Source organism: Xiphophorus couchianus, chromosome 15, assembly GCF_001444195.1.
Source record: "Xiphophorus couchianus chromosome 15, X_couchianus-1.0, whole genome shotgun sequence".
Lineage (NCBI taxonomy): Eukaryota > Metazoa > Chordata > Actinopteri > Cyprinodontiformes > Poeciliidae > Xiphophorus > Xiphophorus couchianus.
In genome coordinates, this window is record NC_040242.1 from 5,731,355 (window position 1) to 5,758,529 (window position 27,175).

General features: G+C 38.6%; 1 protein-coding gene and 1 long non-coding RNA gene across 4 annotated transcripts in view; one reads left to right on the plus strand and one right to left on the minus strand.

Annotated features, from left to right (window-relative positions):
* LOC114158630 (uncharacterized) overlaps positions 1-27,175 on the minus strand; it is a 128,960-nt gene that overhangs the window by 61,525 nt on the left and 40,260 nt on the right. The gene's annotated exons all lie outside the window — the stretch shown is intronic.
* Positions 12,924-26,751, plus strand: thbs1b (thrombospondin 1b). Of its 2 annotated transcripts, none has more exons than XM_028040313.1 (23): positions 12,924-13,184; positions 13,267-13,347; positions 13,481-14,040; positions 14,234-14,309; positions 14,614-14,697; positions 15,172-15,281; positions 16,126-16,251; positions 17,131-17,227; positions 18,108-18,281; positions 18,418-18,594; positions 20,106-20,279; positions 20,379-20,506; positions 20,584-20,736; positions 21,479-21,697; positions 21,781-21,888; positions 22,187-22,346; positions 22,433-22,551; positions 23,901-24,135; positions 24,215-24,442; positions 24,589-24,860; positions 24,939-25,036; positions 25,123-25,262; positions 25,352-26,751. In XM_028040313.1, exons 2-23 carry the CDS (start codon positions 13,284-13,286, stop codon positions 25,357-25,359), a joined length of 3,510 nt encoding a protein of 1,169 aa, XP_027896114.1. In that variant the 5' UTR covers positions 12,924-13,184; positions 13,267-13,283; the 3' UTR covers positions 25,360-26,751. The 2 variants fall into 2 exon arrangements, with proteins under 2 accessions (XP_027896114.1, XP_027896115.1); XM_028040314.1 differs by having other exon boundaries at positions 13,270-13,347.

Sequence of the window (27,175 nt, forward strand, 5' to 3'; positions counted from 1 at the left end):
AAAATACAGGGTCAATCAAAAAGCTTAATAAATTACCAATACATACATAAAACTGAATAAATTCAGATGTAATAGAAGTCACTTTAAGAATTTTTATTTTGGGGGCATGCTGTGGTGGCACACGTCCCACGTTTGGAGGCCTTAGTCCTCGACGCGGACGTCGCGGGTTCGACTCCCGGTCCCGACGACCTTTGCCGCATGTCTTCCCCCCTCTCCTCACCCTCTTTCCTGTCTGCCTACTGTCAAAAAAATACGAGCCACTAGCGCCGCAAAAACTCTGAGGAAAAAAAAAAGAATTTTTATTTTGGTACAGTGACCCTAGTACTCAGTTGTAAAAAATAAATGACAAAATATTTTCCAAAAATAACATTTTCAAAACCAAAAATTGATTTATTGCCAAGTCGTAAGAAGACAAAAGAAATAAAAAAAGGTTTAAAAATCACAAAATTCCGTACTTCCACAAGCTTGATTAATAACAAAGAAATGTTAAGTGTAAAAACATTTGACATTTCATCAAATCCATCCAGTTACTAAAAACAAAACTTTAAAAACCAAAGAGTCAGTGCTGAACCTCAACAATCTTGACAACGTCGAGTCGTTTTCGGTAGTCAAGACAAAGACAAATGGTTCAAAACAAACAAAACTAATCTGAATCTAAAGATCAAAATCAATCAAACCATACTTTCTATTTCCAATCACTGGTTATTGAAAACCCAATATTGACACTAGAAGTTACCAGCTCTGTTTTTGAGAGCCACTACAATGCAGATTATAAATGCATTCCTATTCAAAGGCGCCTGAATGGTTTAATTAGTTACTCGGTTTTTGATATGAAGCTCTGCAGGTGTCTAATGAGCCATTAATTTGATTCAGGTGGATCATATAGAAACAGAAGCTGCTGAGAACTGCAGTTTAAATTGAATGGGAGGCAAATGAATCGTTTTCTGTAAGCCTGGTCGTTAGCCAGCACAAATCCTTCTGTTTGACTTTCAGTGTTCACTCAGAGACACAGATGTATTAAAGATTAGCTCCGTAAAATGTTTTAAAGCAACATTACAAAAGGCAGAATCTATCTTTTTGTATCTGAATAACTCTCATGGAGACTAAAACAACACATTTTGGAGGAGGCAGTCTGCTTCAAAAGGGTTGATCATGCTAAAGCCAGGAGATAAAACGTTAAACACGGACCTGCAAACAGAAAGGCTCTGAATAAACACAGAAATGAATGCCTGCGTGACAGAAATGCTAACATCTGTTTTGTCAGACAGATTTAGTAAACAAAGGATTTGTCCTTCAGAGACCAAACCTTCTGAAAGGGGGTTCTCGGCCTAAAAAAACTGGCCTCTTATAAGCCTTTTGTAAAGAAACTGAACTCCAGAGCAGGTAACTGCTAATTTATCAGTGAATCTTCATGTACAGTTCATATGAACAAACATAATAAGATGCTCAATCAACTTACAAAAACATTACAAGGACTTCACAAAGCTGTGAAGGTTTGTTAGCATGTGTGGCCTCCATATTTTTGTTGGTTTTGCCAACATGGAATATGCATCAAAACATTGTACATACATCCATCCACAAACACCTTTATTACCAATCCATTATGGGTTTTTTTCCATTTCCTATCTGTAAGTTAGTTTTTACAAACCCCCTTTGGGGACATGGGGAAAAAAATGTCTTCTCTTGCATTCTCTCGCAATAATGTACTGATCAGTTCATGTGGTATGAACTGATCAGTACATCAGACTGAAAGTCTTTCTTATGGTGGCCACCGTACTTTCTACTATAATACAAGGTTTTCATGAGGGTTTTCCATCTCATTTGTGAGATATGAAGTTTTATATTGTTACGCCCCCAAGGTTCAGGGGCATTACTATAAAATGTGTCCAGAGAAAATAAGTGGAATGTAAAGGTTTTTATTACAAAAAATGATTTCACAAAACCAAAACACAATACAACTTAACCCAATTAAAACAAAAGAATAGGGCTAACAAATTCAAGAATGGTTAAGTGCAAATTAAATTACAAAATGTTCAAACAAGTCAGTCTAAAATAAACTCAAAACAACCCAAAATAAAGGACAAAAAGGGAGCACCAAACCTCCCAAACACAAGCTTCTAGCTTGTATAAAATCAATCTAAAGCAGATTCAAACTACTTAGCAGAACAAGCTAGAACAAATAGTTCAAAACTGCCCAAAGCAGTTGTAAGCACCAAGGGTGGGGGACAGCTTAACAAAACCTCTTCCTACTAGCTGCCCCACTGGGGGAATTATTTCAGGAGCCTTTTATAGGGAGCAGGTGAGGCTCATCAAGGTCTGATTGGCTTGCAATTCTCTACTGGTCCAATGGGGTGGCTGCTCTCCTGCAGCCTCGAGGCAGCCAATCAGAAAGGTGTGCCCTCACAGCTGAACCTGCATAACAAAAAAAAGGAGCTTGCACAGCCTCAAGAGGCCAGGGGCCGTAAGATATATCTTTTTCTTTAGGACAGAAACGCACCACAAGCCTATGTGCAAAATGCAAAAGCAAAATAGGCCAAACATAGGATTTCCATCTCTTTCCATCCCTTCTAAGATGCAAGCAAACGTTCTGTAAGAAAGAAAAACTACATCCAAACTATTTCTGAGTTATTTTCATGGGATACTACAGTTATATCTGACAGTTTTGATTGTTTTGTTTGTGTTGGTAGTCTTTACTAATGGTCAACCTTACACAAACAGACAAACATTCAGTGAATAAATTAATTTTTAATCAGTTTTTGCACCAAAGACTTAAGAATATATAAACATGTTTTCACTGAGGCTCTATAAATATTTATATATTTGAAATTTCAAATTGACATTTGTGACTGTATACATAAACTGGGAACTCAAAAGCATTGCGAGGTAACGCAAAGGAAACATTTTTACCCATGTTCCTTAGGGTGCTCCATAATTTTTCACCATAGAATAAAAACATTTCATTTTCCTTCCCTGTTGAGTCGGGTTATTATAGTATCAAAGATAAAAGTTAGAAGTTCCCAAATGGCTCATCATAGTGATAAATAATTGCTTTGTGGAAGTATAGCTTCAGTTGAAACCAGATTTTTACACTTTGAATAAAAACCTTTTCTTCCCTATTGTCTCACATTAAATCAGACTAAACTCCCTGTTTTAAATCAAGTAAGATTAACCAAATTATTTCTTTAAACACCTGGTTTTAAATGTATGCATAGTTGTAGTTTTTTTTAGGAATCCACATGACAAAACTTGAAAATGCTTATTTAAGGAAACTAAGATTGTGCAAAAAAAATGTGTAGGCACATCTAAAAAGACTTTGAGGTTGAAAGATGACAAAATGTGAAAAAAGTAGATAAAGAGCGTGAATAATTTCGTAAAGTACTGTGTGCTACATTACAGAATAAATCTGGTTTCTTTGCTTGGAATGAAGGCAGGTGTGAGACTCTCTTAACTCGTGCCTCATTGTTCACTAATAATTCATTACAAACTCATAATCGTGCACTAAATCTCACACGTGAGAAAAGTAACGTGAAGAAAACCAATATCTAATAAAGCACAAAATAATCTGAACAGCTGCAGGTTAAAAACATAATGTTCCCTTCAGACTAAGGATCAGCCAAAGCATTAACCTTCAAAGCAGAGCATGGCTAACGACAGCAGGCTCAGACACAATGAGTAAATGAAGCACGTTAAATATCTTTCAGCAAAATGATTACACCTTCTAAGATACCAGGATGAGTAACCTTTGCTTCCCCGAGCTTTTAAAGAGCCTGTACCTGCAAGCACTGCACACATAACTCTTGTTAAGACGCTGGTTTTATATATATTTTTAACTGTGCGTGTCACTGCCAACTTTTGATCCACACCCAACTCCAAGCAACTGACAACACTCATCTAACTGTGTGGCTTTATTTGGCCCAGCAGGTCTGGACTGATACACTTCTGCTCATGCTCGTGCTTTTTTAATATATATTTATAAATAAACTTAGAAATTATCTTTGGGGAAAATGGCACTGAAATCTAGTCAAAGTGAAGAGAAAAACAGAAAAACATTGACACCTCTGAACATCAAGGTTTCCCTCAGGAAACTTGCTAAGCCCGGTGGTTGGATAGGGCAGTCATTCATCCAGCGGCTCGTCGTGTTTTTGAGTTAAAAAATGTTTAAAGTTGACAGGAAATTTGAAAATATCAAATAATCAAAGTGATATTTGATATTTATTTATTTGCACACTCTGGCATTGTTAGTTTCTACACCTCTTACTTTCAGCCGTAGATTGTTGACATACTTTTCTCGTCTTTGTTTAGTAAGTTTTTTAAAATGAACTCCCTTGTAGCCAAGTACCGTCGAAACACAAAAATAACGTTTATCTTTCTGTCTATTAGAACGGCTGGAACAACCATACATGACACAGATTTTAGGCATTTTGAAGCTGGATCAACAGAAGTAAACAGGCTGCGTTTACTTCCTAACCCCCATCTGCTACGTCATCTAAAACCCACCAGTAAATGTTGAATTGTTGCTTTTACAGATTATTAGTTTTGTGTGTGGCTAATAAAACTGAACACAACCATAATAAATGTGATTAATCACAGTTTAATAATCGTTCAACCATAAGACCAGGTGGATTTAGATTTTTTTTGCTCAACAAATTAGCTCAACATTTGAAAACAATATTTTTTAATCTGCTGTCTACTTTAGTTTTATTATTTGAAATTTGACAAAGTAGTAAAAGACATGGTGTTTGGAAGGAGCCCCGGGGAATATTTATGCGCATTGCCAAGGTGTGTCATGAATGTTGACGCAGAAAGTGACCTACTCTACTTTATGTTCTGAAAAATGTTGTAGACAATGTCTGTTGCTCTTCTTGCTAAAGTCAATACAGTTTGTTTGTTTCTGGCAGTGTGAAGCCAGAAAAGGCTGTCCACTGTTTGACATTTTCCTAGAGTTATGTCTGCGAGAACAAAACCTAAACTCTTTAAACTTCCAAACATGATTCGTTTTATGACGTCCAAACATGTGAGGCTCCGGGAGAGTAAAACCAGGAAAGAAATTGAATATTCAAATAACTCCCTTTATCATTTAGACCAAATCCAGACCAGTGGGTTTTCATTAACATCTATTAAAACAACCTCAACTCAATCAACCTGTCACTTAATACCGTTGATGTTCTCTGATCTGACTTCAATGTTATCCAGTTACATTTAATTGGGTCAACAGAACAGCAACAAATTTTAATGTAGATTTGAGAATGCATACACACACATTTCTTAAACTGGGGGGATTATTTTGGGCTCCAGGAGCTTCGTGCTTTCTTTGCTCTTCTTTGGTTGTGTTGTAGCACACTTTCTAGAATGACAAATTGCTCAAAAAGGAAAGATTCATTTCCAAAGCTGAAATAGATCCAGAAAAATATGACCAACAATGGCAAAAAAAAATATTACTAGCCAATTGTTCGGCTATTAAGTTTGAAGACAGTGAATAAACGACGACTGGAAAAGAAAAACTGTGAGTTCGGACAGGAATAGCCTTCAGCTAGCTGCATAGCCCGCGCTTCAGTGTAACACATGTTGCCTAGCAACCATGACAGCGTGAAGCGGATGAAAAAAAAGAACAGAGCCGAAGTTTGTTTTTACTGTTTGGTTTACTTTAGTGAAGCAAACATTTTACAACTAGAACTGGAATATTTAACTTCCAGTCATCGGGGAAAGTAAGAGGGAGTTTTTATAACAATGTGCCGAACCTGGACCGCCAGGCCAGCTGGCAGCTGGCGAGGGGAGCTGCCTGTTAAAGCAGCGGGAGCAGACATGTCCGAAAATGTCAGCAATCTTGCAATTAGGTGATGTATTGATGAACCGAGAAGATATTTGAGACTTACAGAGCTACATTCTCGCCTAAAAACGTTGTAAAAGTCATCTGGTGTCATCTTAAAGTGTAGTGTAGCAAAATAATTTGCCACTCTTCACCGCCGACTCGCAATGAATTATGGGATACGCTGGGCCGTGAAGGATACACCGGACCTGTCCTTCAAATCTGGGGAAAAGAAGGCCACATTTGGAGGGGTCTTCGATTTCGGTCGCCTCGCTGTGATGTAATCGGCCTACAAATCCGGCCTTCGAAGGATGCAGCCCCTGAATTTGTTCACGGCTATAAATAAAGAATGCTAAGCTAATGTCCTGAGCCAGTACTGAACTGGTTGCCATGGAGACTCAATGCAGGCTGGTGAGTACCGTAGCTGTTGTTCTTGGAAAACGGACATTGACAAAATATGTGGCAGGAGCTACTTTCCTCGCAGATATTTGGACATTGCTAATTGCTAACTAATAGTTTCATTAGCATTAGCCATGCTATACCATGTGGCTATTTAAATAAAACACAAACAAAACAGCTTTATTTCTATGTTTTATGCACAAATTGTGATCTTCAATGTCACATTTTTTGTTTTCTGCTGTAAAATGTAATAAATATACCCTACACAAGAGCAGTATCACAGGCAGTCTAAACTAAAAGTTTTAATTTCAAGGCTACTGGTGGTGTAACTCCGAAGTTAGGAGCAAACAGCTGTTGAACAGCTTTTTGTGTTAACTGACCAAATTTGGGGAAAGCATTTTACTGGAAGCCCCATTAGAATAAACTTTGCAGTTACGCTCACAGCCAGTATTAGATGATTCAGAACATCCAAACATCTTTTTTTTCTCCTCAACCCTGAGAAATACAAATTACACTGCCCACAGAAATCCATGAAAAGAAGCTGGATCACATCATAACAGCCGAAGACGGTGACGATGGAATTGCATCAACGTAGCATTCCTATACGTTGTTAGATATTTAGATTTCACTGAGCAGCTGAACCTGTTGCTGCCAGAGTCTTTTCCTGAGTGACTAATGACCCTGACCTATTATAATGTTATGGATAAAGACTGCAAGGAGTAAGTAATTGATTTTAATTAATGGGAGAAAAGAGAGGGTGGGAACTCATCTGAAAACAGCGCTGAAAAGAGATTTTGCGGTACAGAGAATATCATGTCTAGTTGCATTTGTCATAAATAGTCTGAAAAGCACAGGTCATCTTTTTATTTGGAAGTATTTTAACATTCTGACTTAAAAACAAGTTCAACTACACAGAAAAGAAAAGTACAATTTACTTACTATTTTCACTGATGTGTTGAAACAAATGTGTTTCAAGTTATTTGAGTAATACAGGAGTACACGTGTCAAACTCAATTCCTGTGGGTCAAATCTTTGCCCGTCGTAGCTTTTTATGTGGCTCTCTTGATTTATCAATCAAATCAATGTAGTTTTTACCTGCTTAGTGCCAAATTATATCTATCCGTCCCTCCGGATTCTTGAGAACTATTGTGAAAATTCACCCAAAATCAACAAATGTGTAATACATAATTGGGAGTTTATTGCAGATTTTTCTCAAAAATTGTCAAAAACTTTCTTTCTTGTACTAAACTGCCTCAGTTTCAATTGATGTCAGATTATAGTCCATGATCTATACAGCGAATAATAATAGGTCACATTTATCGTCATGAATAAGCGCAAATATTTCCAGATTAAAACCACAAACACTTAGATTTTTATTCCAAAACCCCCCAAAAAGAATCAGAAAATCCTGGAGGAAGTGAAAATATGTTCTATAACATTATTTAATTTTAAGAATTCATTGATATTTTAGGAGTTTGTCAACAGGTTTTATCAATACATTCTGGAACAACCGGGCGTTTTAGAGCATTCATGGTCTTGATTTGGCCCAAAACCAAATGAGTTTGACACCGCTGCAGTCATATCATGTCGTAGCTCAAGTGGAAACCGGTCAGTGCCAGATAAATAATTTTAAATGTGCAGTATGCTAAATGTCCAGCGCTATTTTGGCATATTTTAGGTTTGACAAATCAAAAATCCGGGACTAAAAAGACGCAAAACAGGTGAAAACAGGAATTCAATTAGACATAAACTAAGTGCCAAAATGCTATAGCTGTTCAGCTTGTTCAGCTTTTGCTTCTGTTTGGTTCAAGTCAGGCACAAATTAAAATATTTATTTTATTTCAAATCATGTAAGAGCTTTTTTTTAATTATGGCATTCTTATTCTCATTCAAAATGGAGAAATTAAATTTTTGCAAAAAGAAAATGAAGCCCAGGTTTGAGTTTCTTTTTAAACCGGGTCCAAAACATGACGCACATGCAACATGAATCCCTGTTTAGCCCGCTCTTATGGATACTGTAATTGATTTGTCAGCACATGTGGTCAAAGGTTTGGCCGTTATCAGAAACTCATTGGCGATGAAAATGAGAGATGATGAAATCTAGGTCAGTTCTTTTTCTTCGAGCTCATCTGGAAAGAATAACTTTGCTCTTTTTAAAGATTAAAGGTGTTTTCAAAATATTTTCAGAGTGAAAAGAGCAAAGCCCAAGTACAGGCTCGACGCAAATGTTTCTGTTTTTACATGATGAATTCAAGTGGAACATTTAAAAAGTGCAGCCACGGCGAATATCAGAAGTTTAGAAATGGGACATTATTAAGATTTGGGTAAAAGTTTGAGGGTAATGTGGTTACGCTATTAGAATTTGGTTAATGCAAAAAAACAAGGTCATGGTTGGATTTTTGAGCACTAACAACTCATTTAAATTTTGACAAAAGACAACTTTTCATCTACTCCAGGAAATTCACAAAAACTTACCAAGTATTTTGGTCTAATTTTAGTGCAAATATCATAAGACCAAACAAATTTACAAATAATTTTACTTGTTTCAAGGCAATAAATCCTTAAAATTGATGAAAAATTACTAGTTATAAGTAAAATAATCTGCAAGTAGTACAAGACATTTTTACAGTATCATAAATTAAAATGTCTTGTTCCTCTAGCTGATTATTCCACTAATAACTAAAACTCTTTTGTTAATATTAAGGAATTATTGCCTTAAAACAAGCTCACATTTCTTACTGTAAAGTTACTTGTAAATTTGCTTTGTCTTGTTCAAGTGTACTAAGATATTTGCACTATAAGCTAAACAAAAAATACTTGGTAAGTTTTTGTTTTTTTTGCAGTGAAACATTACATTTCTGTTTTTTTATATCAGACCTGCACATAGTTGTTATTATATCAAAAGCCAAACATATGAATAGTCGTTGTGAACAGACCAAAGAGTAACTTGCAGCTCCAGACTTGCAGGCTGCAGAGCCCTGAATTAATTATTAAAATTTTAAACAGTTGGAAAAAGTCCTCCTTCTTTCTTTTGCATCCAGTTTGTGCAACATCAAATCTGCAGTCTGTACTTTTTTTTAAATACAGATTAAAGCTTTGGGGAGAACATTCTAGATAACGTTATCTATTTAAAGAACAGCTTTATGTTTGTTTTCATTGTGTCCATATCTGTATTTCTCTTCTCTGCTCCATTTTTGCTATTTTTTTTGTTTAAACAAACTTTCCTGTTTTTTTCTTTTATGAGGATGATATGAAACGTTAATAGATTTAGCGTAAAAATGAGCAACTGACAAAAAAAAGGGACATCTAATCTGTGATAAACTGCAAGGAGGTACTGTGGAGTAAAACAGAAACACAATAATGTTGATAGGTTTATCTGGATGTTGACCCAGTTTTGCTGTATTCTGTGAGCGGTGCTGGAATTCATCCCAGTCAACAAGCAAATTACTCCACCTGCTATCACTTCCTTTTAGCTTGAACACAGCCAATCAGGCATTAGTGTTTTTTCCAGTGAATACTCAACTTTGCTCATCCTCTTTTTGACACCAGAAGGTGACTTGCAGGTGTCAAACGCCTTCCTGACGTGTCAAACAATCAAGAATCAGAAAGAAGCCTGAGGCCGGGTAGAGGAAGAGAGCAGGGTGGAGGTCACGGAAAATTTTGTTCAGCTGTCATAAAATGTAGCTCATCAATTTCCTGTACGTAAATGTTAATGACATTCGGGTGACAACGTGTAGACACTTGTACTTCACAATTTTATTTCTTTCTTCTTGTTGTTTCTACCTTTCCTCCTTGACCTATTTCTTGAGGTCAAAGAACTCAGAAATTTCAACATTAATCTCAGAAAGTTTTGGAAATTTCTGAGTTTCAAAAGTTCACTTTTGCAGCTGAGAATTTTCCCAGTTTTTTCTAGAAGATTTCTGATATTAGTCTAAAAATTTCCATTTTTTTCTAGAAAATGTGCAGTTTTTCAAACTCATACATTTTCAAGTTTTTTTCTAGAGAATTTCTGTGTTTTTTATAGCAAATTTTTGACTCAGGAATATATATTTACATATATATTTTCTATTAACTTAAAATATTTTTGGCGGATTTGTTTTTTTTGGTGGATGTTTACTCCTCCTTTTTTCTGCCTAAAATGTGTTGTTGTATGTTGCAGACTTCCTTTCTATCATTTCTTGTTTTTTAAAATTTTGATCAGGTTACTTTTTGCTCATTTTCATTCATGTTTCTTTTTGTTGTTGTTTTTCTTTGCTATTTAAAGCACAATTTATGTTCTAATTTTACTTTATGGTCTCAGATTTCCTTTTTAAAACTGTTCTCGTTGTGAGCGCTTTTTCCCCAGTTTGCATTCAGTTTGTCATTTGCATAAATTTAATACTGTTTATGCTGTTTATAGAGACAATGTACAACATTTCATTAACCTTTTAAAGTGAGAGATGCAGACATACCAGATTATAACAAAAAACATGCTAATTTCCACCTGCAGGGTTTACAGACCAAAAAGCTGATATCTGCAGAAGCTCAGATTAAGAAATAAACCAGACTCAAATCGCCCTTTTTGCTTAACACATATCCATTGTGATAAATCTTTTGTATTACACAGCAGGCCAGTTAACTATCAAAATACCTGTAGGAGTAAAACTTTCTCCTCCACAGGCTGAAACAAGCACCTTAAATGAAGAGTCCTGATCCCAGACAGACTCTCTGGCACCAAAGAAGTCAGGTTGACTTTGACCTCAGGGTACCGCTCCATCCCAGGACATCTGAACTGGCCTTCAGCATCATCCAGTTCCTCCATCTCTGTTAAAGCACAAAGCTCTGAAGCCTATTACAGCACACAGACATGTGTGGGTCTTACAAATCAAGAGGAAAAACTACGCAGCTCAAAGAACTTCACTTTCTGAATACCCATCTGTCAATGCTTGAGAAAAGACGGTGCTCATCATTTTCTTGTTCTTTAAATTCTTTAATCCTTTTTATCTATGTCACTTTCTTCTAAATATCTTAAACATTTTTATTCAAATTAAATCTGGTTGTCATATATAGGAGAATGCCATATTGACCCTTTGCAACCACGTCACTAAAACATTGGAGGCGCCATGATGGACATCGGAAGTGAAGGACTGGAGTGTTGAACAAGAGCGAATGAAATTGTTTTCCAAAGTTGTTTTTGTCAAGTTTATTCATGGCTTCTACTTGTTCGAGTCGAGATAAACAGCGTTTTCCCTTCCACTGGAGCAGGATAGAAAACGTACGAAAACGTTAGGCTACGTGACTTTGCGGCACTGTCTCCATGGTTACTAACGGTTACAGACGACCTTCTCCCTAATGCGATGATATCTTTCACACTTACTTATAAAGGATATGAACGTTAACATTCTTACCTTATAAAAAGCGTTTGCTGCAAATACACTGAAGGCTGCCGGTCGCGAATAAAATGACAAGTTTGGTTTGCATCCTTGTCTGTTTGTGCAGCCGACCGCGAAGCACCATGTGACCATTTTTACTGCGAAATCAACTAAATAGAAGCGATATTAGGTTACAGATGTCTGTTTTTAGACTAGCTTTAAAGAAGCTTATTGGGGTTTTTCCCCCCTTTTTTTGACGTCCATCATGGCGGAGTGGGCGGAGTTCTGGATAGTGTGACGTCACGTGCAAAGGGTCGATTTCTAATATTGTTTGGAGTTCTGGGTTTTCAAATAAGTCTTGGTTTGAGTTTCCTAATTGTCTTTTGTTATTCTAGTCCAGTGTTTTAATTCGTGCTTCTTAAGTGTTATGTATAAAGGTTTCCTTAAAAATCTGCGTATCTTTATTTCCCTAAGGGATGAATGTTTTGAGACACCAAATCAAATCTCCTCAAGCATTAGGAATATTGGTCATTCCAATAACAAGGAGACCCAAAACGTTTGACCCAATAAACTACATAAAACACAACTCTATTGTTCAATATCAGCCTGGTCTAAAAGATAAGAAAAACCTGTTGATTTGGAACAGTTTTAACTAAAGAAGACTGTTGGATACCAACAAAATTTATATAGATATTAAAGAACAAATATGGATCTGGTTATATTTAGCTTGTGTGAAATGTGTCCTTTCCCACTAAATAAGGATACAATATTACAAATCTAACACTCTGTGCAGTAGCGTATTTAATAAGCACCAAAAATATCAATGAAATCCCCGTAATAAGTCCAGGTGTTAAGCAGCTCCACCTTGAAAAGCCTCAGGCATTTCTGCTGTGAACTCACGTCGGCTCCTACTGGTGGAAGCTGGAACTGCAACTAGGCAATCCCAGAAACTGAAGCTCACCAGTCCATCAGAGAACATAACACCAAATTAAAATAGAAAAAAAATACCCAAAATATATAACAAATCTGTTTGTACAAAGGTAGAAGATTAACAAAATATATTTTATTGAGATATTTATCTATTGAATCTGATTCTGTTCAGCTCACTGAGTTCTCCGACTGATTTTTAGAAGCTTAATTGCTAATATTTGTGAAAATATGAGTTCTGAAATATTCCGAAACATTCTCTAAGAGGTGAAAGTGCCTCAGAGATGTGATGGGTGGGAGCTGGAAGAGGAAACACAGCACCATTAAGGGTCTGATTGCGGCGCACAGACGCAGGTCCCTCGTCCAGTCCCCCTCCTCTCTGTCTCCCCCTGCGCACTAAAAGGATAAGCTCGTCCCTTTTTCTCTCCTCACCATGATTGGACGAGGCCACGTCTTAGGAAAGGCATCAAACTATTTAAATAACACTTTGTGCTGCCTGGGCTTAAAAGGGGAGTTTTTTAGCGGTGGATACCAGAGGAGGCACATATTCAATTAGGCAAAGAGGAAAATTCATAATTCCCCTTTTCACTGTGGATTTTTAACTTTATAAATAAGGACGTTGGAATTATTGCACATTTTTTAACACATTTTCCAAGGGATTTTATACTTTTGTAAGCTTTTTCTTTCATTAAAGGGAGCAGGTGAGTGTCAAAAATATTTCACACTTTGCTCAACTTTGACCGAAGTCCTAATTTGTCGGATATTTCAATGCACTTGTGGCAGCAGGTTTGTGCTGCACCATGAAGGTGACAGGAATCTGTTTGCTGTTGATGCTTTGTTCCTGTGAAGGTGCGAGAGTCGCAGGTGAGCCTCACCTATTTAAATATCAGATTATTCCAATTTCCCAACATTTAGTTGATTTTAAAAAGCCGTAAAAGATTTAATATTTAGTATTCACGCAGACAAAAGCTTACTGTTTCTTATTATTCACCCGCAGAGAGTCGAGACGACAATAGTGTGTTTGATTTGTTTGAGCTCATCCGAGTCCCCAGTAAGAACCACGGGGTCACCCTGGCGAAAGGAGACGACCCGTACAGCCCCGCCTACAAGATCCTCAACCCGGACCTTATCCCCCCGGTCCCCGAGAGCGCCTTCAGGGACCTGGTCGACTCGGTCCACGCGGAAAGGGGCTTCCTACTTCTGCTCAACTTCAAGCAGTTTAAACGGACCAGGGGCAGCCTCCTGACAGTGGAGAAGCGAGACGGCTCCGGAGCCGTCTTCGAGATCGTCTCCAACGGCAAGGCGAACACCCTGGATATCGTTTACTCCACCGAGAACAAGCAGCAGGTGGTTTCCATCGAGGAGGTGGATCTGGCCACGGGTAACTGGAAGAATATCACGCTCTTCGTGCAGGAGGACCGGGCGCAGCTGTTCGTAGGATGCGAGGAGGTGAACACCGCCGAGCTGGATGCGCCCATCCAGAACATCCTGACGCAAGGCACTCCAGCCGGCGCGCAGCTCCGAGTCGGGAAGGGAGCAGTGAACGACAGGTTCATGGTGAGCGCAGAAGATTGATTCTTACTCCGGAACGCCTTGTGTTTTCTTACGTTTTTAGGAGAAAGAACGCCTGAAACATTGGATTCGTGCGCATTTACGCACACAACTCAGGATCGACGGACTGAGCAATTAAGCGTTTCTCAAATATCCAGCATTGATAACCACTTTTCCTTTCTGACATTGATGCTTTTAGGGAGTGCTGCAAAATGTGCGGTTTGTGTTTGGAACAACGCTGGCCGCGATCCTGCGCAACAAAGGATGCCAGAGCGGTAAGTAGTCGAGTCCAAGAAGCGCAGTGCTCTTCATTATCCGCCAGACAGTGCCAACACAAAGCAAGCTGCTGTCAGTGGGGAGTTGTTGTTTTGATTGTAATTTACACGCTAATTACTTGGTAAAAGCTTAAAAGTGGTTTACTTGTTTCTGCATAATTTCAGGGTACAGATCTCTCTGACGTCTTGTGTTTTATCTAATTACATTTGACATTAATTTAAAATGTGACTAGCTGTGACATTAAATAAGCACATAGAGATAAATGGGGATCTCTTGGAGATTTTATGACTTTTTGCCTTTCAGCTGCTTCAAGTGACACAATGATTGTGACTAACCTGAACGGCTCCTCTGCCATCAGAACAGAGTACACTGGACACAAAACTAAAGGTAAACACTATGTAATACTTGGACTTCATCATCTTTGTAAGTGAAGCTCTAAAACTGGCACGACATGGGCTGATACGAGATTAATCAGTAGTTACTGAAGTATGTGAAAGAAAAATGTATGACATGATCTGACTGATCTTAAAATGACAAAAGTGTGACAATTATTATGCACTAGTAGCAGTTGGTATGCTGCCAGAAGCTTCCCAACAGCATTTTATAGCAAATTTATTTATAGTGATGGGCGGTGCTCCTTTAGCTTTTACACCATGGCTGTCCGTATTTTTATGGACCTTTTTTCTTACATAAAAGCAAGGGAAAAGGTTTAGAAAATTACTTTAAGCCAGCTGACCAGAAATATACATCAACTTGTACGCTACATACAGAAGTGGAAGATTTTCAACAGTTTTAAAGCAAGAACTTAGATATACCTTGTTACCTGTCTGCAACAGACTTATCTAAACAGTGTTTTTTAAGACCTGCAGATGGTGTGTGGCTTCTCCTGTGAGGATCTGATCAGCATGTTCAAGGAGCTGAAAGGCCTCGGTGTCGTGGTCAAGGAGCTGTCCAATGAGCTCCGCCAACTGGTAAGGATGAGACATGAACGTTTTAGTTTATTCGCTTAATTAACAGGAGCAGTTTGCATTTATAAATGTATAAGAATGAGGCAAACGGTTGTTTTTCAAATGTGCTACAAACAGTTTAATCCATTACCATTTGAGTGGCTTTTAGAATAATGTAAAGACAGTTTTAGACCCTGTGTAAAATTAATCATTGAGTTTGTTCGTTAACCCTTTCAGACCGAACAGCGACAACACAGCCAAATTTGCAGTACCGTAACTCTGCGATACTTTGCGCTTTCTGAAAAATTCCAACGGTTTCTGAAAGGGGAGACGTTGCACTTTCCAGCCAATATCCAGTTATTACAGTAATTTCACCCCCACCGTAGCAGGGACACTCTTTTAATAGACGGCAAATTACGAAAATAACTTGCTGGATATTGAAAGTTCCAGTTGTTATGGATAAATGGACAAATGTATTTACTCACAGGATATTTAAAGAACTGCATTCAATTAAAATAAGCAAAAATATGCAGGCGGAGATTTGAAACTTAGGTCTAAAATGGTTAATTCACAACCTGTGTCATGCTGTGTTTGTGTATATAAATTGCAGTATCATCTGCCTACAGTTTGAACTTAAAATGATATAGTATTAATATAAAGCAAAAACAGTCTGTCTTATCCACAGGATTCACTATTCCATTGAAGGGTATGCATGTTGGGTTACTATGTCTTTCTGCTAGATTTGGTTCAGTTTCTATAAATGAAACATTTGTGATTACCCACGCTAACTATGTTCTTGCTTTTCAGCACTTAGTCTACTTATATAATCTCAAAACCCATTACATCGTTGCATTTTTCTCTTTTCCAGACAAATGAGAACAAGCTTATTAAGAACCGCATTGGCATACATAGTGGCGTCTGCATCCACAACGGCATTGTGCGCAAGAACAAAGACGAATGGACCGTCGATGACTGCACTGAGTGCACTTGTCAGGTGAAACCCTTCCCCCCAATGCCTACCATTTGAGTTTGCTACATGTTAAACTGTCACACAGATATGAAGGGTTTGTACTTGTACACAAACTCTTAAACTAAGACAATACAGATTGAATGAGGAGCACTTAACCATCACCTCAGCTGCTGGTGTTGGTAATTAGTAGTTTGTTGGTTTTGCAGAAGGTAGACGGTCTTTGGTGTAGTAATGACATGTCTCTTGTCAGACATTCAGCATGAGTGTAGCCTCTAACAGACTTTAAGTGATGTCCATAATTAGGAACAAGACCTTTGCTCTGACAAAGAGGGTGAGCATTAGCATGCAAGCCTATAGAGCAGTTGTGAGCCCAGACTCACTTATGGTGTTGTGCTAGAAGGCAATATTTAATTATTTGTACCCCTGGATCTTTAAAGCACCAATGTAAGTCTGATTTTATTCAGGATTTTGAGCTTATGCCAACCCTCTCCTGATCCAGAGGGCAGGTGGTTATCTGCAGGGGGTATAAACTCCCTGCCAGGGCTCTGTGTTTTAACTTTTCTGGCATGGTTGATTTGACCTAGGGATGTAATGTGTTGGTTGCACGAACAAACATGTAAATTTACTTTTTACACACGCACAATATGAGTGAAAAGACGGTTTGCTTAAGCTCAATGGAACCTCTGAACAGTGATCTGTGCCAGAGCAGAGAAGTTGAAGCACAGATTTCAACACTGAAGTGAAAGTTACTCCCAATCACATTTTTATTTAATGATGTGGTGCCTGTTATGACGGCTTTGTCAGTCATTAGGGGGCAGATACAAGTTTTTAGAGTCAAATTCTTGTCAAAGTTTTCCCCTTAATCTTCTACCCACTAATCTGATTAGGAGCTTTCTTTTGCAGAACTCTGCCACCGTGTGCCGCAAAATCTCCTGCCCTCTGATCCCGTGTGCCAACGCCACCGTCCCCGATGGCGAATGCTGTCCTCGTTGTGGAACACGTAAGAATTTATATTTTCTGTGTATGTAAATAAATCGACACCATATGCTTGCATATATACATTTTAAATGAACAGAAGATGCATTCAAACACTGCCACATTCACTGAATGACCCATTTGTTTGCTTTACCACAAAAATGCCCAGGATGGAGCGCTTTATCTTTAAGAGAAGGCTTTCTAACTTTTAAGATAATTTGACTGCTAAACGAAATACCAGTTGATGTGAGAAAGGGGCTTATGTGGTTTGGTACTTTGAGCTCTAAAATATTTTACCATTTTGCAGTGGTAATGGTGGACTGAAAGATTCAATGTCATCAAAAGCACAAAATCTTACCAAGTATTTTTGATCTAGTCTCTGGTGCAAATATCTTAGCACACTTGAAATAAGACAAAATTAACTTACAAGAAACTTTTCAGCAAGAAATAGGAGTTTGTTTTAAGTAAATAATTCCTGAAAAAGTACAAGTTATTTCACTTTTAATAAGACATTTTTCATACTTACTTATTTACTTGCTGGAAACTTCCTTGTAAGTTAGTTTAATCTTTTTCCAACTGTACCAAGATATTTTCACTAAAACTAGACAAAAAAACTTGGTAAGATGTGTTTTTGCAATGTTTTGCAGTCATTTCATCCTGAGTACAGTCAACTTTTCTGTTTCCCTGACTTATCTCAGTGTTCGTCATCTGCCTTCGCTCTAAACAAAAAACATTTTCTGCTTCTCATTCCCAGCTAAATCCTCTCCATTAGCCCTCCACTTGAAGAGCTTGCCCTCTTTGTTTATGCTCAGGGGTGTTTTAAAAAGGCTTGCTGCCTCTCTGGAATACCATTCTAATTGTTTCCCTCTTTTTTTGTATTCTCTCCCGCTCCCTCCCTTGCGCAGCGAGTGACTATGCTGAGGACGGCTGGTCGCCCTGGTCTGAATGGACTCATTGTTCTGTGTCATGTGGGCGGGGCATCCAGCAGCGTGGGCGCTCTTGCGACCGTATCAATAATATCTGCGAGGGCACCTCGGTGCAAACCCGCGACTGCTACCTCCAGGAGTGTGACAAGCGCTGTGAGTAACAAATATATCACTTACTGGAAGCTTTGGTTTTTTGACATCAGTAAAACATAATTAGCTTTAGTTATTAATCCAACCCATTACTTGCTGCCTGTTGACCTATGACCTCTTTTTTTTTTCAAATCTTCAGTCAAGCAGGACGGAAACTGGAGTCATTGGTCACCCTGGTCGTCGTGCTCCGTCACCTGTGGTTCTGGTGTCATCACTCGTATCCGCCTCTGCAACTCCCCCACCCCTCAGCTGGGAGGCAGGGACTGTGTGGAAGAGGGCCGACAAACTGAGAAGTGCGAGAAGTCTCCATGTCCCAGTGAGCTTTAACATCTTGCATTAGCCGCGTTTTCCTGACAAATGTGCACAAATCCTCGTCAACGGCAGCAACGGATGTAAACGGTTACATGAGATATATTCATAATTCAGTCATGGCGTCAGTGTTCATCATCACCATCAATCATCAAAGGAGACGTCGGCGTCTTATTCGGCGCTGGAGTGACAAACCCCTTATACCACATGTCAAACTCAAGGCCCGTGGGCCAAATCTGGTCCACCATAGCTTTTTATGTGGCCCTCTAGATTCTAGACTAAACACTAAGTGTGATTAAATACTATGTTACCAATCAAATCAATGCAGTTTTTATCTGTTTATTCACAAATTATATAATTTATTCCCTGCAATTTCTTGAGAATTATTGTGGAAATTCAACAACAACAAAAAAAAATCAACAAATCCCCACATTTTCTTTGCACTAATAATTGGGAGTTTATTGCAGATTTTTCTCAAAAATTAAGGCTGTCTCAGCCTTAATTGATGTCAGATAATAGACCATAGAGCAGGGGTCTCAAACTCCAGTCCTCGAGGGCCGCAGTCCTGCAACCTTTAGATGTGACTCTGCTGCACCACACCTGAATAGAATAATTAGGTCATTAGCAAGGCTGGGAGAACTGATCTACACAAGGAGGAGGTAAATAAGCCATTTCATTCCAGTGTTTTGTACCTGTGGCACATCTAAAAACTGTAGGTCTGCGGCCCTCGAGGACTGGACTTTGAGACCCCTGCCATAGAGCAAAGTTCTATACAGCAAGTAATAAAAAGTCAAATTTACTGTCATAGATAAGCTCAAATATTTCCAAATTAGTACCATAAAAATGTTGATTTTTATTCCAAAGAAATCACAAAAAGAATCAGAAAATCCTGGAGGAACTGAAAAGATGTTCAATAATATTATTTAATTTTAAGAATTCACTGATATTTTAACAGTTTGTGAACAGATTTTATCAATATATTCTGGCACAACCGGCCCTTTAAGAGCAATCATGATCTTGATTTGGCCCACAACAAAAAAACACTGCCTTATACATATGCAGCGTTTTGGGGAAACTGTAGTTGCCAATTTTACAGAAGAGTAATGGATTCAACACGTTCGAATGACACAACTTTTTATGAACTGCGATTCTGTGAGAGCTATGGTGGAACCAGAAAAAAAACAAAACGTCATCCAACTTCCTGTCATCTTCTTTGTGGTTTTCCTCAGTAGTAACATCCAGCTGTTAGTTATGTGACTTTTGTGATGCAAAAAAAGTATTTCCATTGCAGTTTTGCAAAATACATCTATTTCAATATGGCTGAAAAAACACCTCATCCTGGTGCAAATTTTTTCTTTTATCACAACCCATGAGTTTTTAAAAAATGTAAGCAAATTTATTCTTGACATTTCATTTTGCGCAATGTTATGCTTCATGGAAACACAGCTACTGACTTCTTGATTTCACTCCTGGATTTTGCAGCAAGGGTAGAAACTGATCATGATTTCCTCTCTTCAGTTAACGGGAACTGGGGACCCTGGTCACCTTGGGGTACGTGCACCCTCACCTGTGGGGGTGGAGTTCAAACTCGTAAGCGCCTGTGCAATGATCCTGAACCACTGCATGGTGGTAAAGAGTGTGTTGGCGATGCCATAGACAGACAGATGTGCAATAAGAAAGCTTGCCCAATAGGTGAGTCATTTTAAAGCCCACTGTAGGTTGTTTGAGTTTTTATTTTTCACTTAAGCATTCTTAAGATTAAAAACATATTATTCTTGTTGTTGTTTTCAGATGGATGCTTGTCCAACCCTTGCTTTTCTGGAGCCAAGTGCACTAGTTTCCCTGATGGTTCCTGGAAGTGTGGGAAATGCCCAGTTGGCTTCACAGGAAATGGCATAAAGTGCAAAGATGTTGACGAGGTATGAGTTCATAATTACAGAGCAAAAATGATTACCCTGGAAAAACAATAAGGATTTTTATTTAACCACAAAAACAGTGCAAGGAGGTACCAGATGCGTGCTTTGAGTTTAACGGTGTGCACCGCTGTGAGAACACAGAGCCAGGATACAACTGTCTGCCCTGCCCTCCTCGCTACTCAGGACCCCAACCATTTGGCAAAGGTGTTGAGCAAGCTGTTGCTAACAAACAGGCAAGTGCACACCTGGTGTTTCTGTCAAGGAGAGTCCAGAATATTTATCAACCTGTACAAACTCTTTCTAGTTATTGTTAATGATCGTCCTGACATTGTCCTGCTGCATCCGGCAAGAGTAACTTAAATTGCTATGAAGACACTTTCATTCTTTCTTCTAAACTTCTTAATCACTCAGTCTATGGCTGACAAAATCATTAATAATTGATTGAAACTTCTGTTTGAAACAAGTTGAGCATTTGGAAACCAATTTAAGCCAATTTTCATCAGTACAGACAGAATGTCTGCATAATGTATTCTGAAATTGAGTAATGATCCGTCATTTCTACATCTTTTGAGTAGCACATGTCCTCAATTTATTTCAGTAACGTGTAACACATTATGTAGATTAATTACACTCAGGCTGATGTTTACAAGCATTTACCTCTGTTGTTAATAATGATGATTTTGGACTTACAGCTAATGAAAATACATGATTTTAAAAATGAGAATGTTTCTAAACATAAATTGGGTCTCAATGGAAAGTATGTTTAATAATTGCTCATTTAATTTGACAAATGAGCCTAATCAGAATGCATATCAAGATGTATTATGAGTTATTCAATGTTTAAATAAATTGTGACAAGCTGATTTATGTTGTGAATGAACTATGTGGGACATATAATAGTGTGATGTAAAATGTAATGACTTAGAATGGTATAATTTGTCTGATTACTTTGTGTTTAAACCTTTCAATCTACAGGTGTGCACACCCCGTAATCCTTGTCTCGATGGAAGCCATGACTGCAACAAAAACGCTCGCTGCAACTACCTCGGACACTTTTCCGACCCCATGTTCCGCTGCGAGTGCAAGCCTGGATATGCTGGCAATGGTCATATCTGTGGAGAGGACACAGATTTGGACGGATGGCCCAATGCTGATCTGGTCTGTGTGGAGAATGCCACCTACCACTGTAAAAAGGTTCGTCAGAGTTGGGAAGAAGCGATAAACTTGTGTAATGTTGCCTTCCAGCAGCCCGTCTGAACATATTTCTTGTCATTCAGGACAACTGTCCCAATCTTCCAAACTCAGGGCAGGAAGATTATGATAAAGATGGAACTGGAGACGCATGTGACGATGATGATGACAATGATGGTATTCCTGATGACAGGGTTAGTATTTGTGTTCTGGTATCTTAACTGTCATGCACCTCAAAAGCTGAGGTGGGGCAAGAAAGCAAATGTTTTTTACTGATTCTCAGCCAAAACCATAAATAGCAAAGCTAAGGCAGCGAGCAAAGGCACCTGCATTGTTTGACACTAATCCCAACATTAGAACTGAGCCTGAAAATAAAGCAGCTTTTCATCCTGCTCTGCTTGTGCTGTGTACATAGACAGATCCAGACAGCAAAAGATAAGCACTGCGACTGAAAACTTGTCATCAGCTCTTCATTTTGTCTTTGTGAAACAGGACAACTGTCCGTTTGTGTACAATCCCAGGCAGTATGATTATGACCGCGATGAAGTGGGGGATCGCTGTGATAACTGCCCTTACAATAGCAACCCAGACCAGACAGACACAGACAACAACGGCGAGGGAGACGCCTGTGCTGTGGACATCGATGGAGATGGTAGGCCTTCACATTTTTCCTATAAAAACCCCTAAAAACGTTAATTTGGTGTTTCTAATCTTTAAGGTTTTATTGTTGATTGCCAGGAATACTGAATGAGAAGGACAACTGTCCCTATATATACAACGTTGACCAGAGAGACACAGATCTGGACGGAGTGGGAGACATGTGTGATAACTGTCCTCTGGAACATAATCCCGATCAGGTGTGTGGGCACAGACACAAACACCCTTCCCCATTTCCTTCCGCCTCAGCCACCAACAATAATCCACATTCAGATCCAAGCCTTTCTCTCTATATCTGTCTTTCAATTGAGAGAGAGCCCCGGCGATTAGCCCTGTGTGGCTGTCTAAGCTTTATCACGCCATGTAATGGTGGAGTAAATCCCGCATGCAGCTCAAGGGCACATTAGTTCAATAAGGCGTGGTAGGGGGGGGGGGGGGGGGGGGGGGGGGGGGGGGGGGGGCAAGAGGCCTATTCAATGGCCCATTGACGATGGCTGGCTAATGTGAGGGAAGAGGCCCTGGGCTGGATATTATGGAGGAATTGGGGTATGTGCATGCCATGTCAATTCAGCACAGGCCTGCTCAGTCCACCTGTGCCATGCTACACTGAGAAATAGGAATGTGTTGAACAGCAGGAATTGGGCAGAGGGTTGGGGGAATGATAGGGTGTGTCAAAGTGTTTTTTACAAACAAATTGCGCACTGCTTTAAACGACTAGAAGAGACTTGCTTACCACTACTGGGTGCATTAGTTCTAATATTTTCAAATTTATTAAACAAGTAGAGCTGCAACTAATAATTATTTTAGTTATCAATTAATCAAATTATTCTGATGATTAATTGATTCATCGGTAAAAGAAAATAGGCAAATATTGCACATTTTTCAGCTAAGCCTTTTTTACCCAATAGTAGAAATCTCTTAAAAGATGCAAATAAATAGTTCAATTCCTTTTTTTAATCCAAAAAGATAGCATTCCTTTGATGTACACTTGATTGTTTGGGGCAAAGGACCCATCTGCAGCTAAAAAATACTTGGAATAGTACTAATAATACAAAAGTTGCTGAACAGATTATTTTTTAAAGAATTTGAACCAGCTTAATCTAGTTTCAACTTCACGACACATAAAGCTAAAACTAGCTAGTTTTAGCTAGCTTCCAGGTGAAGCTAGTTTTAGCTAGGTTTGGGTAGAACATATTTACACACAAAGATTTTTATTATCTTAAATTCAAAATGTACATATTGTTTGTATACGTTTGGGTTAATTATTGCTCTGAGTATGGTCTTTCAAAAATTGGCCCCTTTTTTGAGTCTGTACGTTCAAGTTAATGTTTAATCGATTACTAACTTACCTGACGATTATTTCAATAATCGATTCACAACGATTAATCCAATTAATCATTCCAGCCCTATCAGCAATGCCATTGAAGGTCAATTCTAATTAATCTCAACAAAAACACAAGACAAATCAGTTGAAATGCTCATGTTATTCTATCCAGTCTAAACCCTTATTATGCTGTAATATAGATCACTTAACATTAACTGAATGCAGGTGGATTCAGATGATGATAGAGTGGGAGACAAGTGTGACAGTAACCAGGACATCGACGAGGACGGACACCAGAACAACCTGGACAATTGCCCATATATTCCCAACGCCAACCAGGCTGATCACGACAAGGATGGCAAGGGAGATGCCTGTGACCATGATGATGACAACGATGGCATCCCTGATGACAAAGACAACTGTAGACTGGCCTTCAACCCCGACCAGCTGGATTCTGATGGTAAGAAAATTCAGAAATACATCCCACAATGTGCAAGTACTTCTGGAAAAACATTCTTAACTTAAACCAAATTTCTCAGGCGATGGTCGTGGAGACGCTTGCAAAGACGACTTTGACCAAGACAACGTTCCTGATATCTATGATGTTTGTCCTGAGAACTTCGATATCAGTGAGACAGACTTCCGCAAGTTCCAGATGGTTCCTCTGGATCCAAAAGGCACCTCCCAGATTGATCCTAACTGGGTTGTCCGGCATCAAGGCAAAGAGCTGGTTCAGACTGTCAACTGCGATCCTGGAATTGCAGTTGGTATGTTAGTTTACTTTTTATTTTATTTCTCTTAAGCCTTCTTCTGGCCAAAAATGGAATTAGAAAAAGTCTTCCAGTAATTGCATTTGTCTTTTTTGATTCACAACTTCATGAAAACGTTTTCTCCGACCCCTTTTCTTCAACAGGTTACCACGAGTTCAACGCCGTGGACTTCAGTGGAACTTTCTTCATAAACACAGAGAGAGATGACGATTATGCTGGCTTTGTGTTCGGCTACCAATCCAGTTCCAGGTTCTACGTTGTGATGTGGAAGCAGATTACGCAGACCTACTGGTCCAGTAAACCCACCAAAGCCCAGGGATACTCAGGCCTGTCCATCAAAGTAGTTAACTCCACCACCGGCCCAGGAGAGCACCTTAGAAATGCTCTCTGGCACACGGGCAACACCGCAGGACAGGTAGGCTAGATTTAGATTCATATATTTAGATGTTTGTCAGGCAGACTAAACTGCAGATGCTTTCTTCTTGGTTGTTAGGTCCGCACTCTCTGGCACGACCCTAAAAATGTCGGCTGGAAAGACTTCACTGCCTACAGGTGGCATCTGATTCACAGGCCAAGAACAGGACTGATCAGGTGGGAACAATAAAACGCTTCGCAGCTTTTTATTATTCATGAACTCCAATCTTTGAACTTATTCAGTTGTATTTGTCTTTCCACAGAGTTGTGATGTATGAGGGTAAGAAGATCATGGCAGATTCTGGTAGCATCTACGACAAGACGTATGCAGGTGGCAGGCTGGGTCTTTTTGTCTTCTCACAAGAGATGGTTTATTTCTCAGACCTCAAGTATGAATGCAGAGGTGGGTAACATTGAAGAAAGTGTAAACATTCCTCTAAACACCGCAAATGTATATGCTAAGTCCTGTTATTGTCTCTTATCTTTCAACAGATGCATAAATTGATGGTCAAACTCTCTGAGGAATGCACCTTTTATTTGTAAAGTAAGAACATATTTTCTTCTACGAAGTCCAGAAGCTGATTTATTTCTGCCTTACTTTTCTTTCGTGGTATGCACTCTCGGATGGGGCGAAGGGCGTACTGTTAGCCTCAGGGTAACTTGAAGTTGGTTTGGGCAAAGCACCAGCTAGCCAACTTCCGGTTGAGGGTCAAAGGTCAAGGGGAGCTGAAAAGACTCTGACTTTGCTAGATGGACACCAACATAGGGAAAGGTTCCTCAGAAAAAAATGAACTTCACTTCAATGCCTTTTCAGTACTCTGTTTCTCATCTTCAACCGGTGTGCCTCACTTTTTGGATAGACATCCCAAAGAAAGAAAAAACATATACTCTCTGTTCTTTACCAGACTACTCTTTGTATGATTTGTGAATGATACTTTTGAGGATTCAAAGAATGAACACAGCACATTTTAGGACTTGAAATGATTTAAGTTGCGGGAGGTATGTGTTTATTCATGAACAGTGTGCGTGGACGATTAGCCATGAATGGATAAAGAAAATCCTTCACCTATCTACCTAAGAATTTCTGTTGAGTAAAGAAATTAAGTCTAGATTAGTTCTAGTTTAAACAGAAGAACCACAAGCCGATGTCTGAATTTTTGACTCAGGATAAGATGAAAGTAACAATCTTCCGATATTAAACCAATGAGAAAAATCGATTCTATCAAAAAGATAGAATCAATTCTAAAATTACCATTTAGTCACTGAAGAGATTTCTGTCCCTCAACTTTTGAGGATTTCAAGATGAAATGATGTAAATACATCTAGCTTATCGACTCTTGCCTACAGTGTAGGCAGCGAATAGTATAGTAGTACTAAAATGAGTAAAACTCCTAATATCTGTTTCTTTCTTCTAGTAAAAGCTGATTTCCAAGGTGAATTGGGTATTCCTCAGAACTTTTTTTAAAATGAAGTTGGTGTGATTTTTGTACCTTTTCTGTAGAGAGAGATGACATTTTCAATGTACAATTATTACCTCATTGCTGTTTATAATCTGATAAAACAAAACAATGCTTTTTCACAATCCTCTGAAATGTTGGACATTCTAGTGCTACCCTAGCATAAGCTGTAAATAGTTTTTGTATCGAAGAAGCAGAGCAGAGTTCCCAGGGCCATGGTGTACCCCAGTAGAAATGGGAGATTTTTATACATTTGCTTTGCCACATATTTTCAGTGCTATTTTTAGCAAATAAATTATTGTTTTATTTGTCTTAGCTGTTTGTGAGAGCTTGATTTGTGTGTGCGTATAGATACATGCTATTTAAATAATTTATCAGGATGTGAGGTCTTGTAAAAGGTGACATGTCCGTCTGTATAAACAGTTTGCACACTGACGCAAGGATGTTCTGTTCTTTATTGTTTTACTTTGTTTTGTTGTTGTGTATCTGTTTCTATTAGTTTTGTCTGTAAACATTTTCTTAGTTGTATAAAGCAAAATGCTGTTTTTATTCATTGCAAAATTTTTGTTACCAACTTTAGAAAATAAATAGATGTTAAAATGTTAAAGACTTATGTTTTGTTTTGGTATTAAATATTCACCTACAACATATGCACCCCTGGAAAAATTTAAGAAACCACCTAAAAGAATCAGATTCTCTGATTTTACTTTTTATAGGTTCATATTTGAGTAAAATGAACATTGTTAATTAGGAGGTTATTCTATGAGCTACTGACATGTTTCTGAAATTACAAGCAAAATGTTAATATTTGGGGCATGCCATGGTGGCGTAGCGGTTAGCGCGACCCGTATTTGGAGGC